We start from the raw sequence: 26,313 nt of genomic DNA, 5'->3' as shown, positions 1-26,313 counted from the left end.
TTAGTTCACACCTGTCATCTCTTCATACATTCAGCAAAACTGAGCCCAATGTCTTGGCATTTTATCTGGTGATACAGATAAGACTGGGAGCTGAGTTAATTTAGTTCACCAGTGCAGAATGGATAGTACTGGAGAGATGGTTTGGTATAATGAGAGACCTTCATTTGGGATTCAGACCTGGAATCCAATTCCTACTCTAACATTTACTAGGACATCCTTGCTGAAACTGTCTTCTTATATGGACATAATGTAACAACCCTTATTGAAAGGAGTAAATATGATAGGTGCTCAGTAGGTGGTAGCTATTGCCATAGTACAAGGAGGCATTGCATTGAGTGTTGTAAGAGAATGAAAAGGGATTTCTATCACAGATTGAGGAGAACCGTGTCCTGGAAAATGTGATGTGTGACCTGATTCCCAAAGAATGATAGGAATTAAAAGTCAGGTAAAGCGGGTGGGAAGGAAGGATGTTTCAGGCAGAGGAAGTGGTATGTGTGAAAATGAGAATGATCACAACTTTTGGCCAGTGTACACATGGCTGTGGCTAATAGGTTAGCAGATGCAGTGGGAGAAATTACCAGGCCCCGGCTTATGAAGGATCTTGCATACATACTAAAGAGTTTGGTCCTTTATCAGGTGAGTTATAGGGAGCCAATGAAGGATTTTTATGTTTTAGGTAGATCATTTCTAGTAGCAGTGTAGTGAATGAATAGGGTAAATTAAGAGGAGGATAACAAAATGGGAATCCAGTAGGATCTAATTTAAATAACACAAGTGGTAAGTAATGAGAGCTTAAAATAGTGGCAGTGGGGTGGAAAGAAATAGGTTTGAGGGAATAACAAAGTAAAGTCTTTAGGATTTTGACCAGGTGTATCTGAAGGGGCAGTTGCAGAGACAGAAGGCTGGACTTAGAGGAATGTTGGAATGACTCACATTCCTAGCTTGGGTTACTGGTAGTGTTCACTCAAGTAGTACAGGAGGAAATAGGGAGGTCTCGAGTAACTTTGGGAGTTTTGTTGTTTTATAACAGCTTTATTGAGATGTAATTCACATACCATACAATTCATCCATTTAAACTGTACAGTTCAGGGGTTTTAGTATGTTCACAGAATTCTGCGATAATCAGCATTAATTCCAGAACGTTTTTAACACCATAAAGAGAAACCCTGAACCCATTAGCAACCACTCTGTTTCCCCCCAGCCCTAGGCAACCACTAATCTACTTTCTGTCAAAAATTTTCCTATTTTGGACATTTTATATAAACCAAATCCTACAATATGTAGACATTTGTGGCTGGCTTGTTTTCACTTAGTATAATGTTTTCAAAGTTCATAATTTGGGGATTTTTTTATTCAATAAATTTTTTAAAAATTTACTACATTCCCGTTGCTGTTCTAAACCTTAGTGATATAGCAGTGAATAAGACAATGTTTCTGTTCTTATGGAACTTTCCTTTTCATAGTGAGAAGCCATCAATAATTAGATATGATATATGTAGTTAAATGTTACATGCATATTATGATCTTAAAGATGAAAGAATTTTGACATGCCTATGAATTTATTCTTAAATGCTAATCTATAACTGCTGGTTTATTTTTTAATTATATATATAATATATATTTTAGAAGATTCTGGGGATTGAAACTTGGACCTTGTATATTGAAAGCAGGCACTCAACCACTGAGCTACATCTGCTTCCCAATACATCATAATTAATCTTACATCCAGAAGATTAAATTTAACCTAAGTGCTTCTCTGAGCTATACCACCTCTCAGAATTTTACCAATTGCAAAATCCCTGTGTTCCCAAGGGCCACTTTACCTCTTTTTCCACTTGACATTGTCCTTCCTTGTCTTTGTAATTCTGTGGAAATGTCTTCCATCTTAAGTTTTTTAAGTGAAACTGTCATCAAATGAGGTGTATTTAAGTTATTTTTTAAAAAGCTTGAATTTATTGGACTTGATTTTGATTGCTGTTTAATCATTTTATTTCTCCCCTTGCCTGTTTATAGTGGAGCAGGACAAGAAGTAGGAAGATCATGTATTATCCTGGAATTCAAAGGAAGAAAAATAATGGTAATTGTTATTTTAGTAGTCAGATTAACATTACAGCTTTGTCTGCATTAGCTGTTAGGTTGTTTCTAGTAATTAACTGTTACTTCCCTGAAAAATGTCATAGTCAGTATAGGTAGTTTATGCGGTAAATGTTAATGTGAAAAACGAATACATCTGCTTAGTAATTTGACAAAACATTAAGCAACATGTGAAGATTTATTCCAAGACTGTAGAATTGTCAGGTAGACATGCTGAACGATTGTTTCTTGAAAGTCACTTCCACTATTGGGGGGTCTAGCCAGCCCAACAGCCCCAACTCCAGTGACTGCTTTGAGCACCTGCAGAACTCCACGCAACAGGTGTGGAGAGAAAGCCTGATTGGGAGTTTGGATTCCTGAATATCATTAAGGACTTTGACCTTAGACAAGTCACCCTACCTCTCTCTAAACCTATTTCCTTTCTGAAAGGTAGAGAGATTAGAATAGATGGTTTCTGTGGTTGTCAGAAAGCAGGCAGTGGCTCATGTTTCTTTGGTTCCTTTTTCTTCTCCACTTCTCCCACTCTTAAAAGAGCAGGGGTATGTCAGACATAGTAGTCATTTTAGTCATATTGTATTATTTTGATAGTAACACCATATAAAATGAGTAAATCCTTAACAACTGGCTTAGGAATTTGTTCCTTAATGCCTTAAAAATTTAATTACCCTGATCAGGGAAACTTCCTATTTCTAATTACTATTTTCTTATAGTAGTCAGATCTGTTAATAATAAATCCATGAACTTTCAAAAGCCCCATTGTCCTCTAATATCAAAGTTTTTGAAGAAGAGTTCATTCATTGTTAGAGTGACTGGCAAAAGTAGCTGAATGTCTTGTATTTTGTATCAAGTGAACTCATTTTAAATTGATTTGGGAAGTTAGAATTGTCATTGGCTTATAGGCCACATTTAATAAGAATTGCACACCTAATGCTAGTATACAAAGTCCACCTTGATTATGTGAATGGTGGATCAGTTTTATATATTGTCTATTTGTAGAATGAATTTTAATAAAATGCATAGGAGAGTGTGATCTTTTTGTTTTGTCTCTTTCAGTTGGACTGTGGGATCCACCCTGGCCTAGAAGGAATGGATGCTCTTCCATATATTGATTTAATTGACCCAGCTGAGATTGATCTCCTTTTAATTAGTCAGTAAGTTTTTTTCTTTGATGATGACTTTTTTTCAGAGAACTTTCACTATAAAGATCATTCTTTATCAGATTTCAGGACTTTGGATTTTAATATTGCAGACATCCAAGACAGCACTCCATATTACCATCACAGTCTAGTGAAGTTTACTATGAAAAACTTCCAATTAGATGTGAGTCCAAGGAGTAAGTGGAAAGCTTGAGAACAATAATGCCTTTTCACAGAATTCCCCCTTAAGGTCTCTTTCTTGTCACATTTTTCTATAGGAACTTCATTTATAAATAGTTACATGTTTCAACTTTATCCCACTAATTGTTTGTTCTAATTCTGGCTTATAAAACTAAGTTTGGGTATGTTCTTCCCTCCTCTTTAATTATTACTGATAAAGTTTTTTAATGTTTTAAAAAATACTTACTTAAATATTTTTCCTGCACTAAAAGTGGATGCATTATTCCTTTACTCCGCACTATACCTACCTTTTACTTTTCTGAAAGTATCAATGTGTAATTGTTGCAAAGAACTTTTTTTGTCCAGTGAGCAACAGTATGATTGCCTATAGTATATGAGAATGGTTTACATATTAAAGAGAATCTCTCTTTTTTTTTTTGCATTAAAGAAGTTATAGGTTTACAGGAAAATCATGCAGAAAATGCAGTGTTCCCATATACACCCCCTCGCACAGTTTTTCCTATTAACATTTTGCATTCATGTGGTACCTTTGTTATAATTCATGGACAAATATTATTATAATTGAATTATTAACTATAGTCCAGAGTTTACATTAGGGTTCACTGTTTGTGTTGTCCAGTCCTATGTTTTTTGTTTTGTTTTGTTTTTAATTTTTATTTCTAGTAAGATATATACAACTTAAAATTTCCCCTTTTAACCATATTCTGTTTATTTTTAAGTTTCCATTTAGATCACTGTGGAGCTTTGCCTTGGTTTCTACAGAAGACAAGTTTCAAAGGAAGAACATTTATGACTCATGCCACAAAAGCTATTTATAGATGGCTTCTTTCAGATTATGTCAAAGTTAGGTAAATTGCTTTATTAGATTTATATAGTTCTGTAAAATACGTAGAGTTCAAAGATGTCATTAATTTGGTAACTGAGAAACAAATCATTGAATACCCATTGTATACTAGCTCCTTCCTCACCTTAAAATCTTTTTTTAAAAATTTTTTTATTTATTTCTCTCCCCTTCCCCCCCCCCCATTGTCTGCTCCTTTCTGTGTCCATTTGCTGTGTGTTCTTCTGTGTCCATGTGCATTCTTGTCACAGCACCAGGGTATCATCTTGCTGCATCAGCTCTCTGTGTGTGTGGCTCCACTTCTGGGCAGGCTGCGCTTTTCTCACGTGGTTCTGCTCTCCTTGCCGGGCGCACTCCTTGCGTGTGAAGCTCCCTTATACAGGGGACACCCCTACGTGGCACAGCACTCCTTGTGTGCATCAGCACTGCGCGTGGGCCAGCTCACCACACAGGTCGGGAGGCCCTGGGTTTGAACCCTAGACCTCCCATATGGTAGGCAGATGCTCTATCAGTTGAGCCAAATCTGTTTCCCCTTAAAATCTTTGTGTAGTTCTTAACATCCTTTTAAATCTCTGTAACCTAAGCAAATTATAACATTTTATAGTACTACTCTGCAAATAACATTTCATGATTTTATTAAAAATTTAAGACCTGATACACTTTAAAGTAATATATACTGAATTCTAATTTGGATTATTAGACAAAGAAATTGACTGTCTTAAAAGTAAAATTCCCCAAGGAAGTTCTTACCAGTTGTAAGAGGAACATGTTTCTCTTCCAGAAAGTTTGGAGCATGTTTGCTACCCCCAGCACAAATTGTTAACCTTCTTTAGTTTGCTATTTAATGTGTATGTTCCAGGAGCAACTAAGATGCAATTTGTTGGTCTTCATATATAAACCCAAGTGTTATCCTTAATAGTAATGACACTAGTTAACACTTAAGTAATGTTTACCACATGCCAGTTCAGTCCTCAGTTCTTAATATATATTAACTCATTTAGTCTTCACACCAACCTGCTGATGTAAATTCTGCTATAAATCTCATTTTACAAAAGACAAAATGGAGGCACAGAGTGATTAGATAATCTGCCTAATATGGTCACACATCCAGTAAGAGACAGAGCTGAATCCAGAGCCTACATCCTTAACTACTATTCTATTGTTTCATGGAAGTACATTAGCATAATTTTCAGGGAACAAGTTATGCTAGACTTTATAGAGAAATCCTTTCACATCTTAGGATGAAAATTTCTGCTGTAGTTGAATGTATGTAAACGAATTATATCTTATGCATGCTGAGACACAAAAAAAGATTGAGAAATATCCTAAAGAGTACCTTGAAGTTAGTGTTTTATTTTTCTGTGTGTGCTGCTTTAAAATCCAGTTCTGTACTATATATACTAAAAAATTATAATTGCCCAGTAAGAAAATACACAAAATGTCCAAGAGATTCTAAATAGCATAATCCATACCTAATAGAGTTTGAAGAAATAACTTTTTGGATATGTCATCCATAGATAATTTCTTTTGAGTTAGAAGACTTTAAAAAAAATTTACCCTTAATCATTTTATTTCCATCTTTCAAAATTTAGTAATATATCAGCGGACGACATGCTATATACTGAAACAGATTTGGAAGAGAGCATGGACAAAATTGAAACTATCAACTTTCATGAAGTTAAGGAAGTTGCAGGGATCAAGTTTTGGTGCTACCATGCAGGCCACGTTCTAGGAGCTGCCATGTTCATGATTGAGATTGCAGGTGTAAAGGTACTTGCTAGTACTAGCTGTTTCCTTCCCAGAAGTAATCAATGGAGAGCCTTATTCTACCAACTATCATTAAGAAAATTTCCTAAGATTTGAAAAGTTTTAAGACACTGAAACATAAAATAAAAATTAAGTTGATAACCTCCATTATAATACTATGTCAAAATTGATTTGAATTACCACATATGCAGTGATTTCTAATACAGGTTTGTACTAAGAAAAAAGTAAAGTAAGCATCTCAAAGTGTAAGTTCCCTGACACTACCACAGGATTAATCCCCTTTCAGTGTCCTTTCAAGAAAGTATTAGAGAAGAGCTTTGTGGCCAAGTCTGTTTAAAGTTAAGGCACGATTTTGCATTCCTATCCCTTCAGTGTTCTAGAAATCATATATAACCCCTAAAGAGGGAACTCTGCATGAGTAAAGGGAGTTAATCAGAAAGGATCTCTGTAGCCATCCATGCTGGAAATGACTAACTGAAGTCTTGGTGAACTCATGAAAACCTGGGTGGACTAATGGATCTCAAGACTCTAAGGCAGTAGTTCTTAACTCTGGCTGCACATTAGAATCACTCAGGGAGCTTTAAAAAAAAACACCCATTGACTCAAAGGCAGAGAGTATAGTCTTGGCCTTTTTTGTTTTATCCTAGGTGATACTAATGCACAGCCAGAGTTGCACACCTATGCTCTAGTTTAATATGGTGCTAAAGTTTATGCAGCTGCTCATATATTTGAAACTTCCACATATTTCACTGTATATTGGTAAATCATTTATTCTTGCTGTTTGCTCAAAGGCACAAAAAATAGGACAAATGCAGATAAAAATTTTCATTTGAAATTTGGTGTATACCAATTTTTATCCTTCATTTTAGACAGTGCTCCTATATGCCTCAGTACATTTCTTTCCCTATCATGCCCTTTTTCCTCTAGAAATTCTGAGCAGTTCTCAAGTATATTAATATACATATTACTTTTGGGAGCTAATTCTAGGAATGTATTATCCCCATTAGTTAGATTGAATACTTTATGGTTTAGTGACTTAACCAGATTTTGAATCAAATGCAAGTATCTCATCTAGATTTCATCATTGTAAGCTATTATTTTTTTCTATTAAAATTCACTTTCAGATTTCATGAGCTTAATATATTCATTAGCAAAATGAAACCTTCCAAAAGCCTAACTTGCTGCTGCTTCACAGCTTTTGTATACAGGTGATTTCTCAAGACAAGAAGACAGACACTTAATGGCAGCTGAAATTCCTAATATTAAACCTGATATCCTTATCATTGTAAGTACTAATATGTTGTAATTAGTGTAATATTAGAACATTTTTTTGAGCAGAAAAAAATATTACGGTCTCTTTCATTATATGTTATTGGCTATAAATGTGTCTGGTTTTTAGTATAAAAATGTATTTTTTGCCTTCTCTTAGCAGCACAACTCCACTTTCTTGCTGTTAAATATAATAAATCCTGTCTGATATCAGAGATGTTAGGCCATCTCTGGGCAGGACACTTTAAAATGGGTATATACCCCCACTGTCTCTCAAATATTTTGTCTGTTGAATTACTCCAAATTCATAGGAAGACATCTTAAGGGGTTTGTAGAAATGGTGTGGCTCCCCTGTCTATGCCAGAATGACTCTTTTGGCCCTTAGAATATGCTAACTTGTCACATTGTTCATCTTTATATGTGTATGTCCTATCTGCCTACTAGGTTGTGAGTCTAGGAGAACAAGAAAAAAATGAACTGTGTGCAGAAGCTCTTTTTTGGGGGATGGGGTGTGAGTAAATGGTAGAAAGAAGTATTAATGTGTATTGGTAACAACGGGGTCAGAAATTGGAAGAGAGCTATTTTGGGCCTATGGTGTATATATAAAAACATAAATCTTTGCCTGCTTCTCCCCCACCACCTACTGTATCCCCCAGCTGCTCAAGAATGAGGGCCAGTGCATATTGTCTATAAACAACGTGTTGTGAGTGGATTAGATTTGGGTCAGCTCCTGGTATATGTAGCATATAAATTGGCACTAATTTAAGGGATAATTAATTTTTTAATCCTAAAAAAAAAGTTATAATGGTGTCGTGTAGTTATTTGCATAAATAGTTACTTGCATGCAATTTTAGAGCAGTGTTTTTCAAACTTTAATATGCATACGAATCTTCTGGTGATATTGTTAAAATGCAGATTCTGATTCAGTAGTTCTGGACTGGGGCCTGAGATTCTGCACTTCTAACAAGCTCCCAGATGATGCCAGTGCTGCTGGTTAGTGGACCACACGTAGTAAAGCTTCAGGGGATATTTTTAAACCAAACTGTAAGAACAATAGGTATTTCCAGTTTATAGACTTTGACTTATCTATTATAGGAGAAATATACTAAACAAAATATTAAGAAAGAAAGAAAGAAAAAAAAAAGGTGTGGGCAAATTATCTTGAGGGGGATATATGCCAAGATACAGTTTTGATCTCTTTCCCAGGATTTTCTGAAAGGTTCTTTTTGCTTAGATCTGAATTCTGAAGTTCTAATTTGTCTTCTTTACAATTTATATTATACCAATATGTATTCAAATAAATGGCATGTTGAAAAAATGAATCACTTTATCTCAGCATTTCACTGATGTTTAACTTTTAAATTCTTTGGGCATCAGCAGTCTTTGTCTCACAATTCTGTGTTATTTAGGAGTCCACTTACGGTACCCATATCCATGAGAAACGTGAAGAGCGAGAAGCCAGATTCTGTAACACTGTTCATGATATTGTCAATAGAGGGGGCAGAGGTCTCATTCCTGTATTTGCTCTTGGAAGGGCTCAGGAACTGCTCTTGATTTTAGGTATGCCTTTTCCTTTTTTATTGGGGAGATTATCAAAATCTTGGAGGGTCGTCTATCACTGTAATCGTGTGGCCTTGGATAAGTCATTTAACCTTTCTGCACATCAAAAAAATAGGGGTTTGGTACTAGTAAGAGCCCATGGAAATGACTGGCATATGCTGCCACTAGGAATGTAAATTGGGATGCCTTTTTGGTTACCAGCTTGGCAATCAGCATCATGTCTTAAAAATATGTGTACCTTTGACCTAGCAGTTCTACTTCTGGGAAATAACTGGGATATACAGACAATTTTGTCTGTAAGAGCATACATCATTTCAGTACTTTTAAAGAAATAGCACATTAGTAAAGTAGCACATTATGAGGAGAAAATAATGTTACAGATGAGTAATTACATAATTTTCATATAACCTATTAAAGTGGACCAAAAAATTTGAGTTCAAAACTATATATACTATAATTCTCAGGTAAAAATATACCAAAAATGACTGGAAATATTTAAAATCTGGATAATAGAAAGTAGGTGATTTCTTTTTCCAAATTCTTAAATGAACATGTGTTACTTTTCATAATAAGAACAACAATGGATGTCGTTATTTTTTAGCATAAATTTCTAACTAATGATCTCTTCTAACTCAAACATTTTGTAATTCTATCTGGGGAAAGCACTCTTCTTTTTTTTGTTTAAAAGATTTATTTATTTGTCCCCACCCCTGTTGTCTGCTCTCTGTTTGCTTGTATTCTCATTAGGCGACTCCAGGAACTGATCCTGGGACCTTCGGTAGTGGGAGAGAGGCAATCGTTCTCTTGTGCCACCTCCGCTCCCTGTTCTGATATGTCTTCTTATTGTCTGTCTTCTTTTTTTCTTGTTGCATCATCTTACTGCGCCAGCTCTCTGCATTAGCCCGCACTCCTGCGCGGGGCGGCATTCCTGCGCAGGGCGGCACTCCCCCGTGGGCCAGCTCAGTGCAGGGGCCAGCTTGCCTTCACCATGAGGCCCTGGGCATCGAACCCAACTGCTTGAGCCACATTCATTTCCCAGCACTCTTCTTGAAGAATAAATTTTAGGTGCTTTGTATTTATATAGCTTCGATGTGAAGAACTAGAAATTTTCATGCTTTAACCTTGTATTCTCAGTTCTGCCATTTCTTTGGTCATTAAAATAAATAGTATCCCTCTTAGACCAAAAAGGACAATAAGCAAGGAAAGACTGAATAAATGACCCAAGATCAAAAACAAAACTGGCAGAGACAGGAAGACAAAGGACTTACTGGAGGCTAAGTATTCTAATTCTACTCTAATCCAGTTTAACTGCAAGTCAAATTAGTCTTTAGAAGTTTTAAGATGCAATGTCTTCATAACAAGTAATAAGAGAAGAGGAAGTTAGGAAGTTGAGATGGTGCCATGTTGCCATCATCAAATTGGATTGCCAGATTTAGCAAATAAAAATACAGTACACCCAAATTTTTAATTTTGGGTAAGCAATGAATAATTTTTTGGTAAAAGTATATCCCAAATACTTAATATTTTATTCATCTACTGAAAAATGTTTCATTGTTTATCTGAAATTCAGATAAACCTTACCATCAGAGCATGTATTATGATTTTTTTAATGAATCATTACTACTTTCTGAAATTGATTGCTCCCTTTTTCCTCTCAAATTCTCCCTTTTAAGGTTGTATAGTAGAAAGTGAATAGCCATTAGAGTCACAGGTTTCAAGTCTTATCTACATTCTAGCCATATAACCTTGGACAAGTTATTCAGCTTTTTAGTTTATTTTAAATCTATTCATAAAATTACACTCAAAAATAGTGGGATGATCTTGAGATGTACACCATTAAAGATTTTAATCACATTGTTAAAAAAAATTGGAAGAAAATAAGTCAGAGGACAAAACAGGAAATATATTTGTAACAAGTGAGAGAAAAACAGTTTCCATCCTTACATAGAATTTTCACTTCTATATCAAGTAGAAAAATAACATTCCCACACCATTCGACCATTTTTCAGTCTGTTTCCTTATTTGTACAATGGTAAAAAGGTTATTTTAAAAATCAGAAGTAAAAAAATACGTAAGTTAAATACTAGTCATTTCCTAAATGCATTTAATAGGATAAATGACATCCTTTGACCTCACAATCATTATAAAATTTGGGGATTAAATGAAGACTTTCTTTGAAGGTCTTTGGACCACTGCTTTCATTAATTATCAGATACTGTTTGGTTAATATAAACTTGCACCAAAGGATTTTTTAAAAGCCTTTGCATCTTTAGATTATGGCCACAACGTTCATTTTAGATGATATAATAGTATTTAGAAATAAGTTCAGTTTTATACGTTTAAGATAGTAAGGACCAGGCTAATTTTTCTTAAACTCTTATAGTTATATGCTTTCACTTGTTCCATAGTTGTCTGGATTTTAAGAAATTAATTATGTGTATGTTTTATTATTTGAACTGTTTACCCCACAAATAAAGTGATATTTGTTTCATGTACATTCTCTCTGTAGATGAATACTGGCAGAATCACCCAGAACTTCATGATATTCCAATATACTATGCATCATCCTTGGCCAAGAAGTGTATGGCAGTGTACCAGACTTACGTAAATGCCATGAATGATAAAATCCGCAAACAAATCAACATCAATAATCCCTTTGTTTTCAAACACATTAGTAACCTCAAGGTGAGTGCTTGTGAGAGAAAGAAGGATGGGTAAAACACAAATAATTCATGAATAGTGGGAAGTTGCATGTGGTTGACTCTGACTGAACCTTTCAAGTGTTAGCTTTTCTCTAGCAAACAATATTTCTTGTTGGAAACCAAAAAATCCAGCAACTGACATTCTTTTTTTTCCTAATAAATCTTACTACTAATTCTAAGCAACCGTATGATTTCAATATTTATAATTGCTAAAAAACTTGTCATAGGTATAAAAAGCTCAAAAGAGAAGAATATCTTATATTTCATATTAAGATTTTCTGTCCCCTCTGAAACCTAACCATCTTGTTGATTAGCACTGCAAATTTCACATGTAAAAAATTTCATATATTCACTTTTCTAGAGCATTCACTAAAATCAATTTACTTTATTTTAAAAGAATATATTGTTTCACTCTAACAGTTGGTTCATAACAAAATAATGTCCAAAATAATTCATTATACATAGTCTTCAAGTTATAAGTAACTCTGTTTATAAAATATATTTTAAAGTTAATTTTATAGGAATTGGAGACAAGTTTTCCCTAGAAACAATGTTAGACTTTTTTTATTAGATTTCCAGACCAATTCAAAATATGCATGAAGTATGAAAAGGTGCATGAGTCTTTGGGAAAATTCTTGAGTGGTTAGAAACCCATTTGACTCTTCCTTTTACTCTCTGCCTGCCTGCTAGGTGCTGGAAAGGAAAAAATATTAAATATGTATTATTATGGATAAATTATGTCATTCAATGGAATACTATACAGTAGTGAAACAGTCTTTACCTATATACAGCAATATGTTTATGAGATTCGTTGGGATGAATCTCATAAACATTATCTTGAGTGGAAAAATCTGAAGACCAAAGGTTTCTTGCAGCAGGAGGAGGCAGAGTTGATAGGTAATGACTAGAAGGGGATGTTGGGGCCTCGTGGAGCTCTGGATATGTTCTGTTTCCTGAGCTGGGTACTGGTTACTTGGATGTGTTCAATATATGAAAATTCATTCTGCTATACTCTTAAAATTTATGTCCCTTTTTGTAAAAAAGTTTACATAAAAATAGAAGTATATTATTAGGGATACACACTTTGTAAAGCTATAAAAAATAGACAAGGTACTGACTATCAGAAGAGTTGAGATAATCTGTATCTTGGGAAGAACTGGAGGGGACATGAGGAGAGCAGATTCCTGGTGTGCTGATAATGCTTTTTCCTGATGTCGATGGTGGTGACACAGGAATTCACTTGGTAATAAATTATTGAGCTGTACATTTTTGTCCTGTGGACTTTTCTGTATGTTTGTCACATTTTACAGTGTAAATATTTAAAATAAAAGAATTAGGCTTACAGAAAAATAAGTCCAGATTCAGTTTACTGTGGACATTTTGTCTCGTTGTTTACTAGACAATACTTCTGAACTTCAGTGCCCATAGGAAACACCTGGAAAATTTGTCAAAATACAGTATTCCAGAGTCTGTTCCCAGATCTGGGATGGGGCCTCGAGTTTTACATTTCTAGGAAGTTCCCAGATGACGCTTGTGCCATTAATCTTTGGATTGCCAGGCCTTTTTACTAGAAATTTAGAATCTCAGTCCCTATCCCAGTTATACTGAAACAGACTCTTAACAAGAGTCTCCATTTGAAGGGTATGTGCATTCAAGTTTGAAAAGCACTGGTTTAGACTCTAGAGCAGTGATTCTCAAACCTGCTACATAGTGAAGTCACCTGAGGAGTTTTAAAAAATCCCCAGCCTGGGGGTGAACTCCATACCAACTAAATTAAAAGTCCTTGAGGGTAGAATTGTTTATAGGGATACATTCAAAAATCCAGGTGGAGAAACCTCAACCCAGAAGGATATCAAGAAGAAAAATCTTAAATTGCAAATACAGAGAAGAAAAAGGGATTTCCAGCAGTTACCAGATAGCCTGGCCATGGCAACCATTGATATGCAAGAATTCAGTCATAGATTATTTTGTTCTTGTATTTGAAATTATCCTACTTGAAGAAATGTATGATTTTTCACTGGGCAATTAGTATAATACATGGTGCGAAGCTACAGCCTGATAACTTATTTCTCCAAAGTGAGGGACAAATTTAAAAAAAAAACCAAATCCTTGCCATTCTTTGTTCATTCTTGTAAGCCGTGCTGAAATTTTTATTTTAAGTTAAGCCTTTTGTTTTAATGCTGTGAAGGATTTTAGTAATATTTCTCTAATTTTGTGACAGTCTTTAAAATTTATTTATTGATGTTCTTTAAATTTAAGCCTTTTCAGCAGTATACTCTAGGACAAATGAAAAGAAACCTCAAGATTTCCTCATTGTTTTGTTCCTGCTTTCTTTGTGGCTCAAGGCCTCTTCTCCCAACTATGGGCTAATTTTGTGGTCCTAATGGCCTGTTAGCTACCAGTAGGTTTATAAGGGCAATGTGAATTAATTGATTTTAATCAATTGTCCTATGATCTCCACCCTAAACTATTTAGAAACTTGGAAATTGGACTTAATATGTTTATTAATCTTGTCAAGGCCCTTTCAGTAGTGTTATTAATCTTTTTACCTAGTTTTCTGTTGTTTTTGAGAAATAGAGTCCTTTTTCAACCCTCCTAATTAATTTTTTTTTTTTTTTTTACTATTTCTTTTTCTCCCCCAGAGCATGGATCATTTTGATGACATTGGTCCCAGTGTTGTAATGGCTTCCCCAGGAATGATGCAAAGTGGCTTATCCAGAGAGCTGTTTGAGAGCTGGTGTACTGATAAAAGGAATGGTGTCATCATAGCAGGATACTGTGTAGAAGGGACACTTGCAAAGGTCAGTTATAGTCTTATTCCTAATTAGAGTTGCAGAGGTGGCAGTGTTCTCACTGTTTTTCCATTAAAGTAATTCTTTCAGAAATACAGGATTTGATTCTTTAAATAAGATGGAAATAGCTAGCTAGACATGTTCAAAAAGTTGAGGACTTATGCAGACTGAATGGCGTAACAAATCCCCAGGCAAATGGTATGCACATTAGAGACTGAGAAATGCTCTTCTGGTTGCAATTTAAAAATGGAATGGGACCAATTTGAGACAGACAATTAAATGCATGAATGCCTTCATCTGATGACAAAGAGGTTCACTAATAAGGATTCTCCTGGAAAAGCTGTATAATGTGTTTTGAGCTGACTCTCCATCTTCTTCTTGGTCTGAAATGGATGTTAACTCATAGGATGTAGGCCTTGTAGAAAATACGTGCAAAACTTTAAAGCCAACTCGTGAACATCTAAGAATCATGTTCACTTATCTCCTCTTACCTATAATTTCATATTTTGTTTTTTAAAATACATTATAATTCCCCATTGTGATAATTTTTATTGGTTTACCTTATTTTATGAGTTCATGAGGAAAAATTTTGGCCTCTTATTTAATATAGATTTCCAGAATAGGAACACATCTATCCTTTATACACGTTCTCATATCTGGAAAGTGTCTTTTTAGAGCAGGAGAGTAGTTAGCAATACAGGTTTGCCTTTATAAGCATAAGCGTAATAATTTTCTTTGCCAGCACTCTAAATACATTTTTTTTAGTTAATCTGTCTAGTATGCTGCTTATTAAATGTTTGTTTGATCAAGGAAATGAGTGACATTTACTAAGTAGTGTTAGAGTGATTTTTGTCCTAAAAAGTCCTAAATTTAATGTAAGAGTTTATTGCTGTGTGAAGTAGAAAATGTACCTTTTCTAATTGGATACTTTGTTTTGTTTTTTATTGTTCTTTGTTTTAACAGCATATCATGTCTGAACCTGAAGAAATCACTACCATGTCTGGGCAGAAGTTACCACTGAAAATGTCTGTTGACTACATTTCTTTCTCTGCTCACACTGATTACCAGCAAACCAGTGAATTTATTCGTGCTTTGAAACCTCCTCATGTGGTTAGTCAATGAATCTGATTATTGTATTTAAAAAAGAGGATGCCCAAGAAACTTTGCAGCAACCAGTCCACAAATCAAACACTGTCATCCATCAATGTAGCCCTTTATAAACCAAGCACTTTCACTTATACTTGGGTTTGAACTTTACAACTTCTCTTTGACTTAGGCAAGCTGTGCATTTTAATTTCCTCCATTTTATGCTGGGACTCTTATTCAGATCTACTAACCCAATTCCAGTGTTACTTCCATTATTTTCTGCTTAATAATTGCAGAGCACAGGCTTTGGAATTGGAATGTTTTGAATCCCAGCTCCATCCCATAATTGCTGTGTAACCCTGGGCAAGTTACATAGCTTCTCTGTATTTCATTTGTAAATGAGGATAATAATAGTACCCACTCATAGAGTTATTTTGAGGACTAAGTGAGAGAAGATAGATCCACAGCACTTAACATGGTGCCTGGTACATAGTAAATTCTTAATAATAATGTTAAATGGCAGTATAAGGATAATGTGGAGATAGGAGAAAGGCAAGTCATGTTGCCTTTCATGTAAATGTTCAGGATTTAAAAAGATATGAAATACATAGCTCCTTAAAAATTTAACTTGTTTATATTTTTAAGTTTCATGTAATTATAAAAGTAGCAAATATATATTTTGGTGGGATTGGAGAGAGGAATAAGCTGAAAAATTATGTATTTTTAATCAGTAACATTTACAGAATATGTGTCTATAGAAAACAAATGAAGTATCCTTTCTGAATGCATTAAAAACTAGTATAGAGGAAATGGCTTTTTGTTAGTTTTTAAATTCTTTTACTGTGATAGTTCTCACACTTATTTACCATTAGCCCTTAATGATCAGAATCTTTGATGGAGAAAATCATTCACTGACATCATAGCACATAGAACTTAGTTACAGAGTAGATGCCTTTAAGTGTTTTTGTTTATGTGGCTTAGGGATATAAAATTTCCCTGGATTTTAAAACCATGGAGAAAAAGCAGTGTTGCTCTTTCTCTCCAGTACCACTACTTCATCTTCAGTGTCATTTCATCTCATCACTCTTCCATGATCTACCTCTCTGCTTGACGATTTAAATTTCTAAGTTGTATTTGATGTTTACCTTTCAATATCCAGGTCTAGCAAAAGGATATGTGTATGAGGGGAGCAGATGTGGTTAAACGGTTGAGCACCTGCTTTCCACATGGAAGGTCCTGGGTTTGGTTCTCAGTGCCTGCTAAAAACAAAACAACAGACAACAAGTAAATAAATGAAAAAAACAACTCGGGAGCTGATGTGGCTCAGTGGTTGAGTGCCAACTTCTCACATACGAGGTCCTGGGTTCAATCCCTGACCCTGGTACCTCAAAAAAAAAAGTTTATATACATGACAAAATAATAATACTCTTAGTGGTGGTGACAATAATATATAATAACTGTCATTTATTGAATTTTTACCCTGTACGAGGCACCATGCTAGTATTTTACATTTATCAACTATTTTAATACGAAAAACTGAGAAGTCAAGAATTTCCCCAAGGCTACTATAGCTAGTAAGTAGCAGTGCCAGAATTTGTGTTCAGGTAGCCAGACTCAAAACCTGGACTTTTCACCACTCTGCTCTATGCTTTTGGCTAGTAATGACACTGAGCATCCTTCTGTTGGCCTGAGGCAAGGGATAATACACAAGTGGTCTATAGGTATAATTATCCATCTTGTAAAATATGGGTTATAAAAGTGAACAGAGGGAAACGGATGTGGCTCAATCAATTGGGCTCCCGTTTACTATACAGGAGGTCCAGGGTTCGATGCCCAGGGCTTCATGGTGAGGGCAAGCTGGCCCACACGGTGAGCTGGCCCACCCACGCCGAGTGTCAGCCTATGTGGGAATGCAGCCTCACCTGGGGAAAAAGCCACACTGCCTAGGAGTGCCAGCCAACGTGGAGAGCTGGTGCAGCAAGATGACGCAACAAGAGACACAGAGGAGAGAAAATAAGACAACGTAGCAGAACAGGGGAGCTGAGGTGGTGCAAGAGAGTAATCGCCTTTCTCCCACTCTAGAATGTCCCAGGATCAGTTCTTGGAGCCACCTAGTGAGAATACAAGCAGACACAGAAGAACACACTGTGAATGGACACAAAGAGCAGGGAATAGGGGGAAATGGGAGGGGGAGGGAATAAATTTTAAAAAATAAATCTTAAAAAAAAAGTGAACAGAAAGAAACTGGAAGCTAACGCAATAGTTGTAAATACCTCTTCGAAACTTGTCACTTCATTTGATTCTGCAGTACTTTATTTAGTATTTTAATAAACAGAAGAAAATGTCAGTAGTCACTCCCACCCCAACAAAAAACCTCCTTGAAAGTCTTAATATTAGAAATCTAAAAAAAAAAAAACTGGGTCTTTTCTGAAGTAGTTGGAATACCAATAGTTTCACATCAGACTCATTTACATTTAAAGCTGGTAAAACGACTGTCAAAGTCACCTAGTCCAGGTTCTTAACCAACATGAACATGGAAGCTTAGAAAAAGTCAGTGGCTTTCACGAAGTCCCATGTCTAGTTAATGGCAAAGATGGGCGTAGAAAACAGGTTTCTTTACTATCTTTTAAATAGTTCTAGTTAAGGATCTTTTAAAGCCAAACAGAAGGAGATGTCGATAAAAGTTTGATTAGACTGGAAGACGTTAAAAGTAGTGAAATTTAATAATTTCAAGTATTCTCTATTTTATATATTTAACTCAGGCAAGGGCCATCATTAATCTAAATTAAGGATGTTTTCCTATGCTCTTTAAAATTTTATGCTATGTAGATTTTAGTCCATGGAGAACAGAATGAGATGGCCAGGTTGAAAGCAGCCCTGATTCGAGAATATGAAGATAATGATGAAGTTCACATAGAAGTTCATAATCCTCGGAATACAGAAGCAGTGACCTTAAACTTCAGAGGGGAAAAACTAGCCAAGGTAAAAGGCCACGTTTCTTAATCTATTCTTTTCTTCATGGAAGTACATATTTAAGTTCTTCTAAGGGAAACTTTTTAATAATTTATCTTAAGTTTTAATATGAGACATATATTAATGAACTTTACAACATTCTTTTAAATCATAATGAGCCAGACATGAAGAAATTAATTGATGACTATCCTTTTGTAAAGTCACATTGAACAAATTAATAAAACCTATGATGTAAGGCTTTTGTTGCAGAAGAATAGCACTATTTTTGTATTTACACTGCTCAGCAAAACTTTTCATGGGACAGTTTAATGGTCTGATATATGCAGAAAAAAATATATTCAGTTGAAAATCTAGAACTGTATACCCAAACCCTGTGAGTTGAAATGGGGGTGGGGGGGTGGGGGGGAGGGAACGGAGGGCAGATTGTGTAGTCATGCAATTTAGGAGAAAGTGAGTTGAACAAAATTAAGCTGATTTCTTTACAGCAGGACTTTTCAGAGCTTTTATTAGACTATTGTGCATAATAAATCTCCATAATAAATAGTATGCAGCATTTCTTAAAACTTTTTTCACTATATAATTGAGAACACAGTTTAGGAAATGTCAGTCTAGAAATAGGTATAAATTTTTAAATATTTAACTTATATAGAGGGAGAAAAACTTTCAACAGTCATCCCCCCCAATATAGTTTCTTATTGTAGTATTCTGGTTTTGTTTTTGTTTTTGCCATAATTTTAGTTATTTAATCTTTGGTTGTTTTTTCCCTAAAGTGCAGTACACTTGGTTAGGGAGAAGTCAGATTTATGGCAGTCATCCTTAAACATGGGAAACAGAAGCTGAGAATTGGGTAAAGGAAATCATATCCACAAAGAACTATCAAAACATCCATGCACTTTACTTTCTTGAAATATCAGGCCAAGCAATTTTATATATATTAATAAATCAGCATATTGGAAACTGGAACACATTTGAATAAAGAGAGAAACAGTAACTGGCAGCAGAAGATACAGTCAGAACCCTAATCTGTCGGTATTGCTCTCTGAGGTACTTTCTTGACAGGCAGGCAAACATTCCCACCTTATTAGCATCTAGGAACAACACAGTAGTAAAACCAGTTTCCTAGGAATAAAGCTCCTATCTATAAAGTCACCAGCATTTAGGGAGAATATAACCCTAGGAAAGCAAGTGAAACAAAGCTGCCTCCATTTATAGTTTAGAACAAACTTACCAGTACTTTGCTTCCATTTGCCCTTACATGATTAAAAGTAGTATGAGATATGCTGTCTGCATCCCTGTAAGTTCATCTATATGTAGTTGAGAAAGGCTATATTTAAGAATGGTGGGTGTCATTTTTGTAATGGTATTGGTTTTCATTTGTTTTTGAATAATCATTATTCTGTTCTCTTAAATTTTTCCACTTAATACACACCTATTTTTATTGACCTTTGTATTCAAAGATGATGCTCCTTTGGGTGTTAGGTCTAACACAGGATCGCACCTTTCCATAGATGGAGCTCTGTCTGCATGAGTTTGATAACCAGCCTGCACTTCCTGCCATTGCCCACTAGAATGTAGCTATTGAAAATTGTTTTGTTTTGTTTTTTAAAGATTTATTTATTTATTTCTCTCCCCTTCCCCCCTGCCCCGGTTGTCTGTTCTCTGTGTTTGTTTGCTGCGTCTTCTTTGTCTGCTTCTGTTGTCAGTGGCATGGGAATCTGTGTTTCTTTTCGTTGGCGTCATCTTGTTGTGTCAGCTCTCCATGTGTGTGGCACCATTCCTGGGCAGGCTGCACTTTCTTTCCCGCTGGGCGGCAATCCTTGTGGGGCGCACTCCTTGCACATGGGGCTCCCCAGCGCGGGGACACCCCTGCATGGCAGGGCACTCCTTGTGCGCATCAGCACCGTGCATGGGCCAGCTGCACACGGGTCAAGGAGGCCTGGGGTTTGAACTGTGGACCTCCCATGTGGTAGATGGGACTCCCTAACCACTGGGCCAAGTCCACCGCCTGAAAATTGTTGGAGCCCCAGTACCCAGTAGGTTTTCACAGGGCATTGAGCCAGTTGGGACTGAACTGGATTTATCCATTCTTTAATTTATTTTTTTATTTTTAAAAGATACTTGGATTAGATAAAATGTTACATAAAAAAATATAAGGAATTCCCATATGCCCCACTCTCCACCTCTCCCACTTTTCCCCACATTAACAACTTTTTTCATTAGTGTGGTACTTCATTGTAATTGATGGAAACATTTTGGAGCATTGCCACCACACAGCATGGATTATAGTTTATATTGTAGTTTACACTCTTTCCCACTCCATTCTGTAGGTTATGGCAGGATATATGATGGCCTATATCTGTCTTTGCATTGTCATTCAGGACAAAATCCAAGTCCTGAAAATGCCCCCATATTACACTTTTTCCCTCTCCCTGCTTTCAGCAAACCAGTGCCACTGTGTCCATATCAATGATATAATTTCTTGCATTGCTAGAATTACAGTAAGTCTATAATAGAATACCAGTAAGCCCGCATTAGTCCATATTTTGTTCCCTAATCCTGAGAATTCTGGGATGGTGAGGTTCACTCCACCTCTAATTGAGAAGGGTCTTCAATCCCATAAGGCTGATGGATGGGATTCTCTTGCTTACAGTTGTAGACTCTCGCGGTTTCTTGGTGTGGTGGTTGTCTATCCTCACCTCCTTGTTAGTTGTCCTGGGTGAGTGGATTTATCCATTCTTGCCATATCTTCCCCCTGGATACTTTCCCTTTGGGATATTGGGAACCATGTTACTTCCATGCCTATAGAGTATTTTATATTTTTCATGATTAATTCATGTGTTTCATAGTTCATATGTCTAATGCTTATTACTTTGACTGAGTAACTGAATAATTGCATTGTATAAGATTCTATATTTTCCTTAAAGGTTTTTTTGTTGTGTTTTGTTTTGTAATAGGTCATGGGCTTTTTAGCAGACAAAAAACCAGAACAAGGCCAGCGGGTCTCAGGAATACTTGTTAAGAGAAACTTTAATTATCACATACTTTCTCCTTGTGACCTCTCCAGTAAGTATACTAGTAAATGTAAACATAATTTGATCTTAGCATTGAAAGAACACTTCTCTTACAGCACCCAAATTTTAAGTAACAGCCAACTAATAAAATTGAAATAGGTGGAGGGAAGCAGACTTGGCCCAATGGATAAGGCGTCCGTCTACCACATGGGAGGTCCACGGTTCAAACCCCGGGCCTCCTTGACCCGTGTGGAGCTGGCCTATGCATAGTGCTGATGCGCACAAGGAATGCCATGCCACGCAGGGGTGTCCCCCACGTAAGGGAGCCCCACATGCAAGGAGTGTGCCCCATAAGGAGAGCCGCCCAGCGCGAAAGAAAGTGCAGCCTGCCCAGGAGTAGCGCCGCACACACACAGAGCTGACACAGCAAGATGACGCAACAAAAAAAGACACAGATTTCTGGTGCCGCTGACAAGAATACAAATGGACACAGAAGAACACAGTGAATGGACACAGAGAGCAGACAACTGGGGGTAGGGAGAGAAATAAATTTAAAAAAATAAATCTTTAAAAAAAATTGAAATAGGTGGAAGTTAATAATTAATATGCTTTATAGAAAAAAAATCTTCCTTGAACTATTGAAACTTTCAAATTCTTTGTGAAGTAAACTTTTTCTTAATTGGAAGCATAAGTTCAATGCTATGAAAGACTGGCTACTCCTGCTGACCTTTTAGCCAACCTTTTTTTCTACCTTTTACAACAGAGTATTGGTGCTTTCATTTTCTGAAGTAGCTTTGAATGCAACAGACAAGCTTTTTTTTAAAATGATCTGTAGTTTTAAATCACTTGCTGATGTAAATGGTTCTTTACCATTCCAAAAAAATGGTCAGGAGTAAGGGACAAAATCTTATATTTAAAAAGAAGAAAATATTAATGTGAAGCCTAATTTTCTTTATTTTGTTCGAATTTTCATTCATCATTCAAATAAGCGACATCAACTATATAAGCCAAGGCTAAAGTATATGTAAATTATAACTCATTATAAAGGAGAATTTAAAAATCTCACACTGCATGGCGATCCAGTGCCCACGTGAGGTTCCGCGTGATGAGCCACTGCCCACGCAAGTGAGTCATGCAGCAAGATGATGATGCATCAAAACAGAGACAAGGGGAGAGTCAAGGTGAAGTACAGCAGAAACCAGGAACTGAGGTGGCGCAATTGACAGGGAACCTCTCTCCACATCAGGGTTCTCCAGGATCGAGTCTTGATGAATCCTAGAGGAGAGAAAATAAGAGAAGATAACACAGAGAGCAAAAACAGTACGGCAGGAGGAAGAGAAGGGAGAAAAATAAATCTTTTAACACTAAACATAAAAAAAAAAAAATCGCACAAATCTAAATAGGAAAAGTTTGCGAATTGCTATTTTTTCAAAGTTTATAAAAATTTCTCTGTGTGTTGTATGCCTGTGTAAATGTGAAGCCATAAATAGTATTACTTTTTCAGTAAATATGGTACTATTGTCAAGTAAATAACTGTACTCAGTTTTCTAGCACTAATAAATTATAAGTGCTTTCCTAGGGAATAAGAATAGCAGCAGTTTTTAATCTGAAATAGGCCAACTGTCAGCTTTCAGTCCATCACATAAGTAGAATATTATTTATTCCCTCATTTAGCAGTTAGTGAACTACTACTCTATGCCAGGCATTGTGCTATGTCCTAGAGAACTAAGATTTATTTAAAAGCAAAATCCAAGTCCTTGAAAAGCTCTCAGTCTAATGAGAGTTACAGTCTTATGAAGAGATTATCACCATGTTGATGAGTATGACATATAGAAGTGCATTATAAGGATAAACTGGGCCTGGTAGAGTTGAAAAAGCTTTGCAAATGAGGCAGCACTGTACCAGGTGTTGAAGGAGTGCTAGGAATTGCCAAGTAGGAAAGAAGGCAGTGACAGCTGGTGCACTGGCTGAGTTTAAGAACCTGATATGTTCAGAAGATTGAGGATTTCTTGTGACTGTAGCATAAGGTAATTGTGGGAGAAGAGGATGAAGGGAGATAAAGGTAGAAATGTAGGATGGGACTAAATTAAGAAGCACCTTGTTAGCTTTCTGAAAAACATAATGTTCCCATTTACTTTGCTTTCATTTTTTTCATTATTCATGGTATGTGTTTGTAAATTGTATATTGTGGGCCTCATAGTTTCTTAAAATATATCTATTCTAACTTTCTCTTCAGATTATACCGACTTGGCCATGAGCACCGTAAAACAGACTCAAGCCATTCCATATACTGGTCCTTTTAATTTGCTCTATTACCAGCTACAAAAATTGACAGGTGTGTGTTTATTGAAATTCATCTAATCATTTTCTGTTTTTGAGTAAGATAATTATATACCTAGGAATGGATGTTACTTAATTTTGCTAATTGTCTGATAATTACAAAATTTTATTTGTATTTGATTTGGTCATGTTAAAAATATACTCAAATTTTTAAAAATCCCTTAATATTTCTTCTCCTTGATCCACTTAAGAGTCTAAGTATATCAGTAGTTTTTGCTCCTTGTGTTTAAAATCTACTTTAGTTGATTTTATCTATTTCTCTTCTTTGCTCAGTGAAAATAATTTTTCTGGTTCCATCAGTCCCAGGCTGCACCATAGGTTTTATAAGATTACATGACCACAGGCCAAAGGCCAGTGAGATGTGGTAAACCTCTTCTTTTTTCATGTTAGACAATTTTGTGTTAGAGATTTTTTGTGTATTAACTTAATGAGGGGCAATGACTAAATGGAAAGATATGGACTTTCTCTTAATTAAGCAGGAATGCTTTTCAAATGACAAAACATGCTTTCCATTAATATGCTCTTCATAATTCATATAGTAAAGGTCTACTGTAAAATAAACCTCTAGAAAGAAACTCATGTTACAGTTACAGGTCATAGCATAGAAAGGAAATAAATATGTCTAAATTAATCCTTGATTAAGAGTTTACTAGGGAAGCCAGAAAAATCTCATCTTAGACAATAGAATAATAAAACTTATGGAAACATAAGGTAGAAGTAACAGTTGAGTAGTCTCATATTAAATGACATGCTAATGGAAAAGTGAATCTTTTATACAAACATAGATGTTGAGAATCACCAAAGTTTGCTACTGATAAAATGTTTAATGTCCAAGTAAATCCTACCTAGTTGCATATTTATTATATATGCTGATATCCTTCAGTTGCCCTAAGTAACATAAAAACATAGCTAATTAGAAATGGACTATACAAATGAGTTATTCAGTTAATTTGTCACTGTATCTCAGCTTTATTTCAGCTGTCTATATAAACAAATGAATAATTATGCCTCTGAAAGATAATCAGAAAATTATACGCATTTTATAATTCTTTTTTTCAGGTGATGTAGAAGAATTAGAAATTCAAGAGAAACCTGCTCTGAAAGTATTCAAAAATATTACTGTAATACAGGAATCAGGAATGGTGGTATTAGAAGTAAGATCAGATCATTTATCTTAAAAAAGAGGAAAAACGTTTTTAAAAAGAGTTCACCTGTAATGTTAAAGAAAATTAGTTTCTTCTCAAATGAGGGAAAAAAAAAATTCCAACATTTTGGGAGAAAATATATATGCCTATTTTTCTGTCCAAGATCAGCTTTTTAAATATAGCCTGTATAGACATTTTCTATATATTACAAATATAGTTTAAAATGTAATTGTTACATTAAAACAAACAAAATAATCTTGTCATGCTGCTCTCTTTTAGGAGAGTAGATTCTTGAAGATTCAAATAAGCAACACTAAAGTGGCCAAAATCCAAAAAGGCTAGAAATCTTAGATGAATCCAGTTCCTACTGGTAGAACTTTAAATTCCTATTTGTAGAATTTGGAACCCTAACACCAAGGAGTTAGATGGTTGATTTTGATAGGTTGGCATCTGTTAAGTGTAACAAAAAACTTTAAAAGTAAGTCCTGGGACTGAATGATCCAGGGAGGCACCTTACCTATTTCTCTGCCTCAAGGTAAAAATTATTTGTAAATTTCCTGGTTACCTATTCTGTTCATAAATACTGTTTTTAAAAACAAACAAAAAAAGGTCTGTCTGGCCTAGTCCCCTAGAATTCTGTGACTTAGGTCTAAATTTGTTCATAAGGCTAAAGAAAATTAACTAAAGAAAGTGTCGAAAGGAGTACATACTATAATGTGAAGTTGCATAAAATAATTTGTAAAACTTTAATATCAGAGAAAGTAGAGATGTTACTAGAAACATTAAATATGTTCTCTACTAAATACTATTAAAGAATATATTTTTGTCTCTGGAGTTAACATGTGAAAGAAATTTTAGAGAAAGTTTTCAAGTGCCTCAAATTGAGGCTAAAAGTATTCTTTACAGAGATAATGAAAGATAAAGAGGGAACTTGTTCCTGAAGTAATTAAACTGGTCACATCCTAAATTGGTAGTCATCAAAAACACTGGGCACATGAAAAATTGTCAAGAGATATTAGGCTTCATATGAGAAACAAATGTAAATGTTTAAATAATAGTTCCCTGTGCCGTATATGCTACTGAAATATAGATTTTAGGAATTTGAGTTTGAATGCCAGCACCAGCAATTCCTGCCTGTGTTACCCTGGGCAAGTTACTTTTGAGCCTCAGTTTCCTCATTTATAAAAAGAAGATGTTAATTATACTTACTGTTTGATATGAGAATTAAACAAGATAATTCATATAAAGCACTTGGTACAAGGTAAGGACTCAGTGAATTTTACTGTTTTTAAATTAGAGGAGGTCACCATGCTGAGAATTATATATTGATTAGTCTAATCATTTCTTCAATTGCTTTTTCTGTGAAAATACTTAAAGCAATAGTCTTATCCATAGT

At 35.4% G+C, this 26,313-nt stretch overlaps 1 protein-coding gene across 1 annotated transcript in view; it reads left to right on the top strand.

Moving 5' to 3' along the window:
• CPSF3 (cleavage and polyadenylation specific factor 3) overlaps positions 1-26,313 on the top strand; it is a 35,671-nt gene that overhangs the window by 984 nt on the left and 8,374 nt on the right. Inside the window, exons 2-14 of the mRNA XM_058287894.1 lie at positions 2,014-2,077; positions 3,148-3,245; positions 4,151-4,279; positions 5,865-6,042; positions 7,235-7,324; positions 8,718-8,868; positions 11,378-11,553; positions 14,213-14,371; positions 15,326-15,472; positions 18,278-18,430; positions 21,376-21,484; positions 23,669-23,767; positions 24,832-24,926. Coding sequence (XP_058143877.1) covers positions 2,014-2,077; positions 3,148-3,245; positions 4,151-4,279; positions 5,865-6,042; positions 7,235-7,324; positions 8,718-8,868; positions 11,378-11,553; positions 14,213-14,371; positions 15,326-15,472; positions 18,278-18,430; positions 21,376-21,484; positions 23,669-23,767; positions 24,832-24,926 — 1,648 coding nt within the window. The remainder of the gene's footprint in view (positions 1-2,013; positions 2,078-3,147; positions 3,246-4,150; positions 4,280-5,864; positions 6,043-7,234; positions 7,325-8,717; positions 8,869-11,377; positions 11,554-14,212; positions 14,372-15,325; positions 15,473-18,277; positions 18,431-21,375; positions 21,485-23,668; positions 23,768-24,831; positions 24,927-26,313) is intronic.

The sequence above is a fragment of the Dasypus novemcinctus genome, chromosome 25 (assembly GCF_030445035.2).
Source record: "Dasypus novemcinctus isolate mDasNov1 chromosome 25, mDasNov1.1.hap2, whole genome shotgun sequence".
Lineage (NCBI taxonomy): Eukaryota > Metazoa > Chordata > Mammalia > Cingulata > Dasypodidae > Dasypus > Dasypus novemcinctus.
The sequence above is the reverse complement of the archived record's forward strand: the minus strand, read 5'-3'. Positions and strand labels throughout refer to the sequence as shown.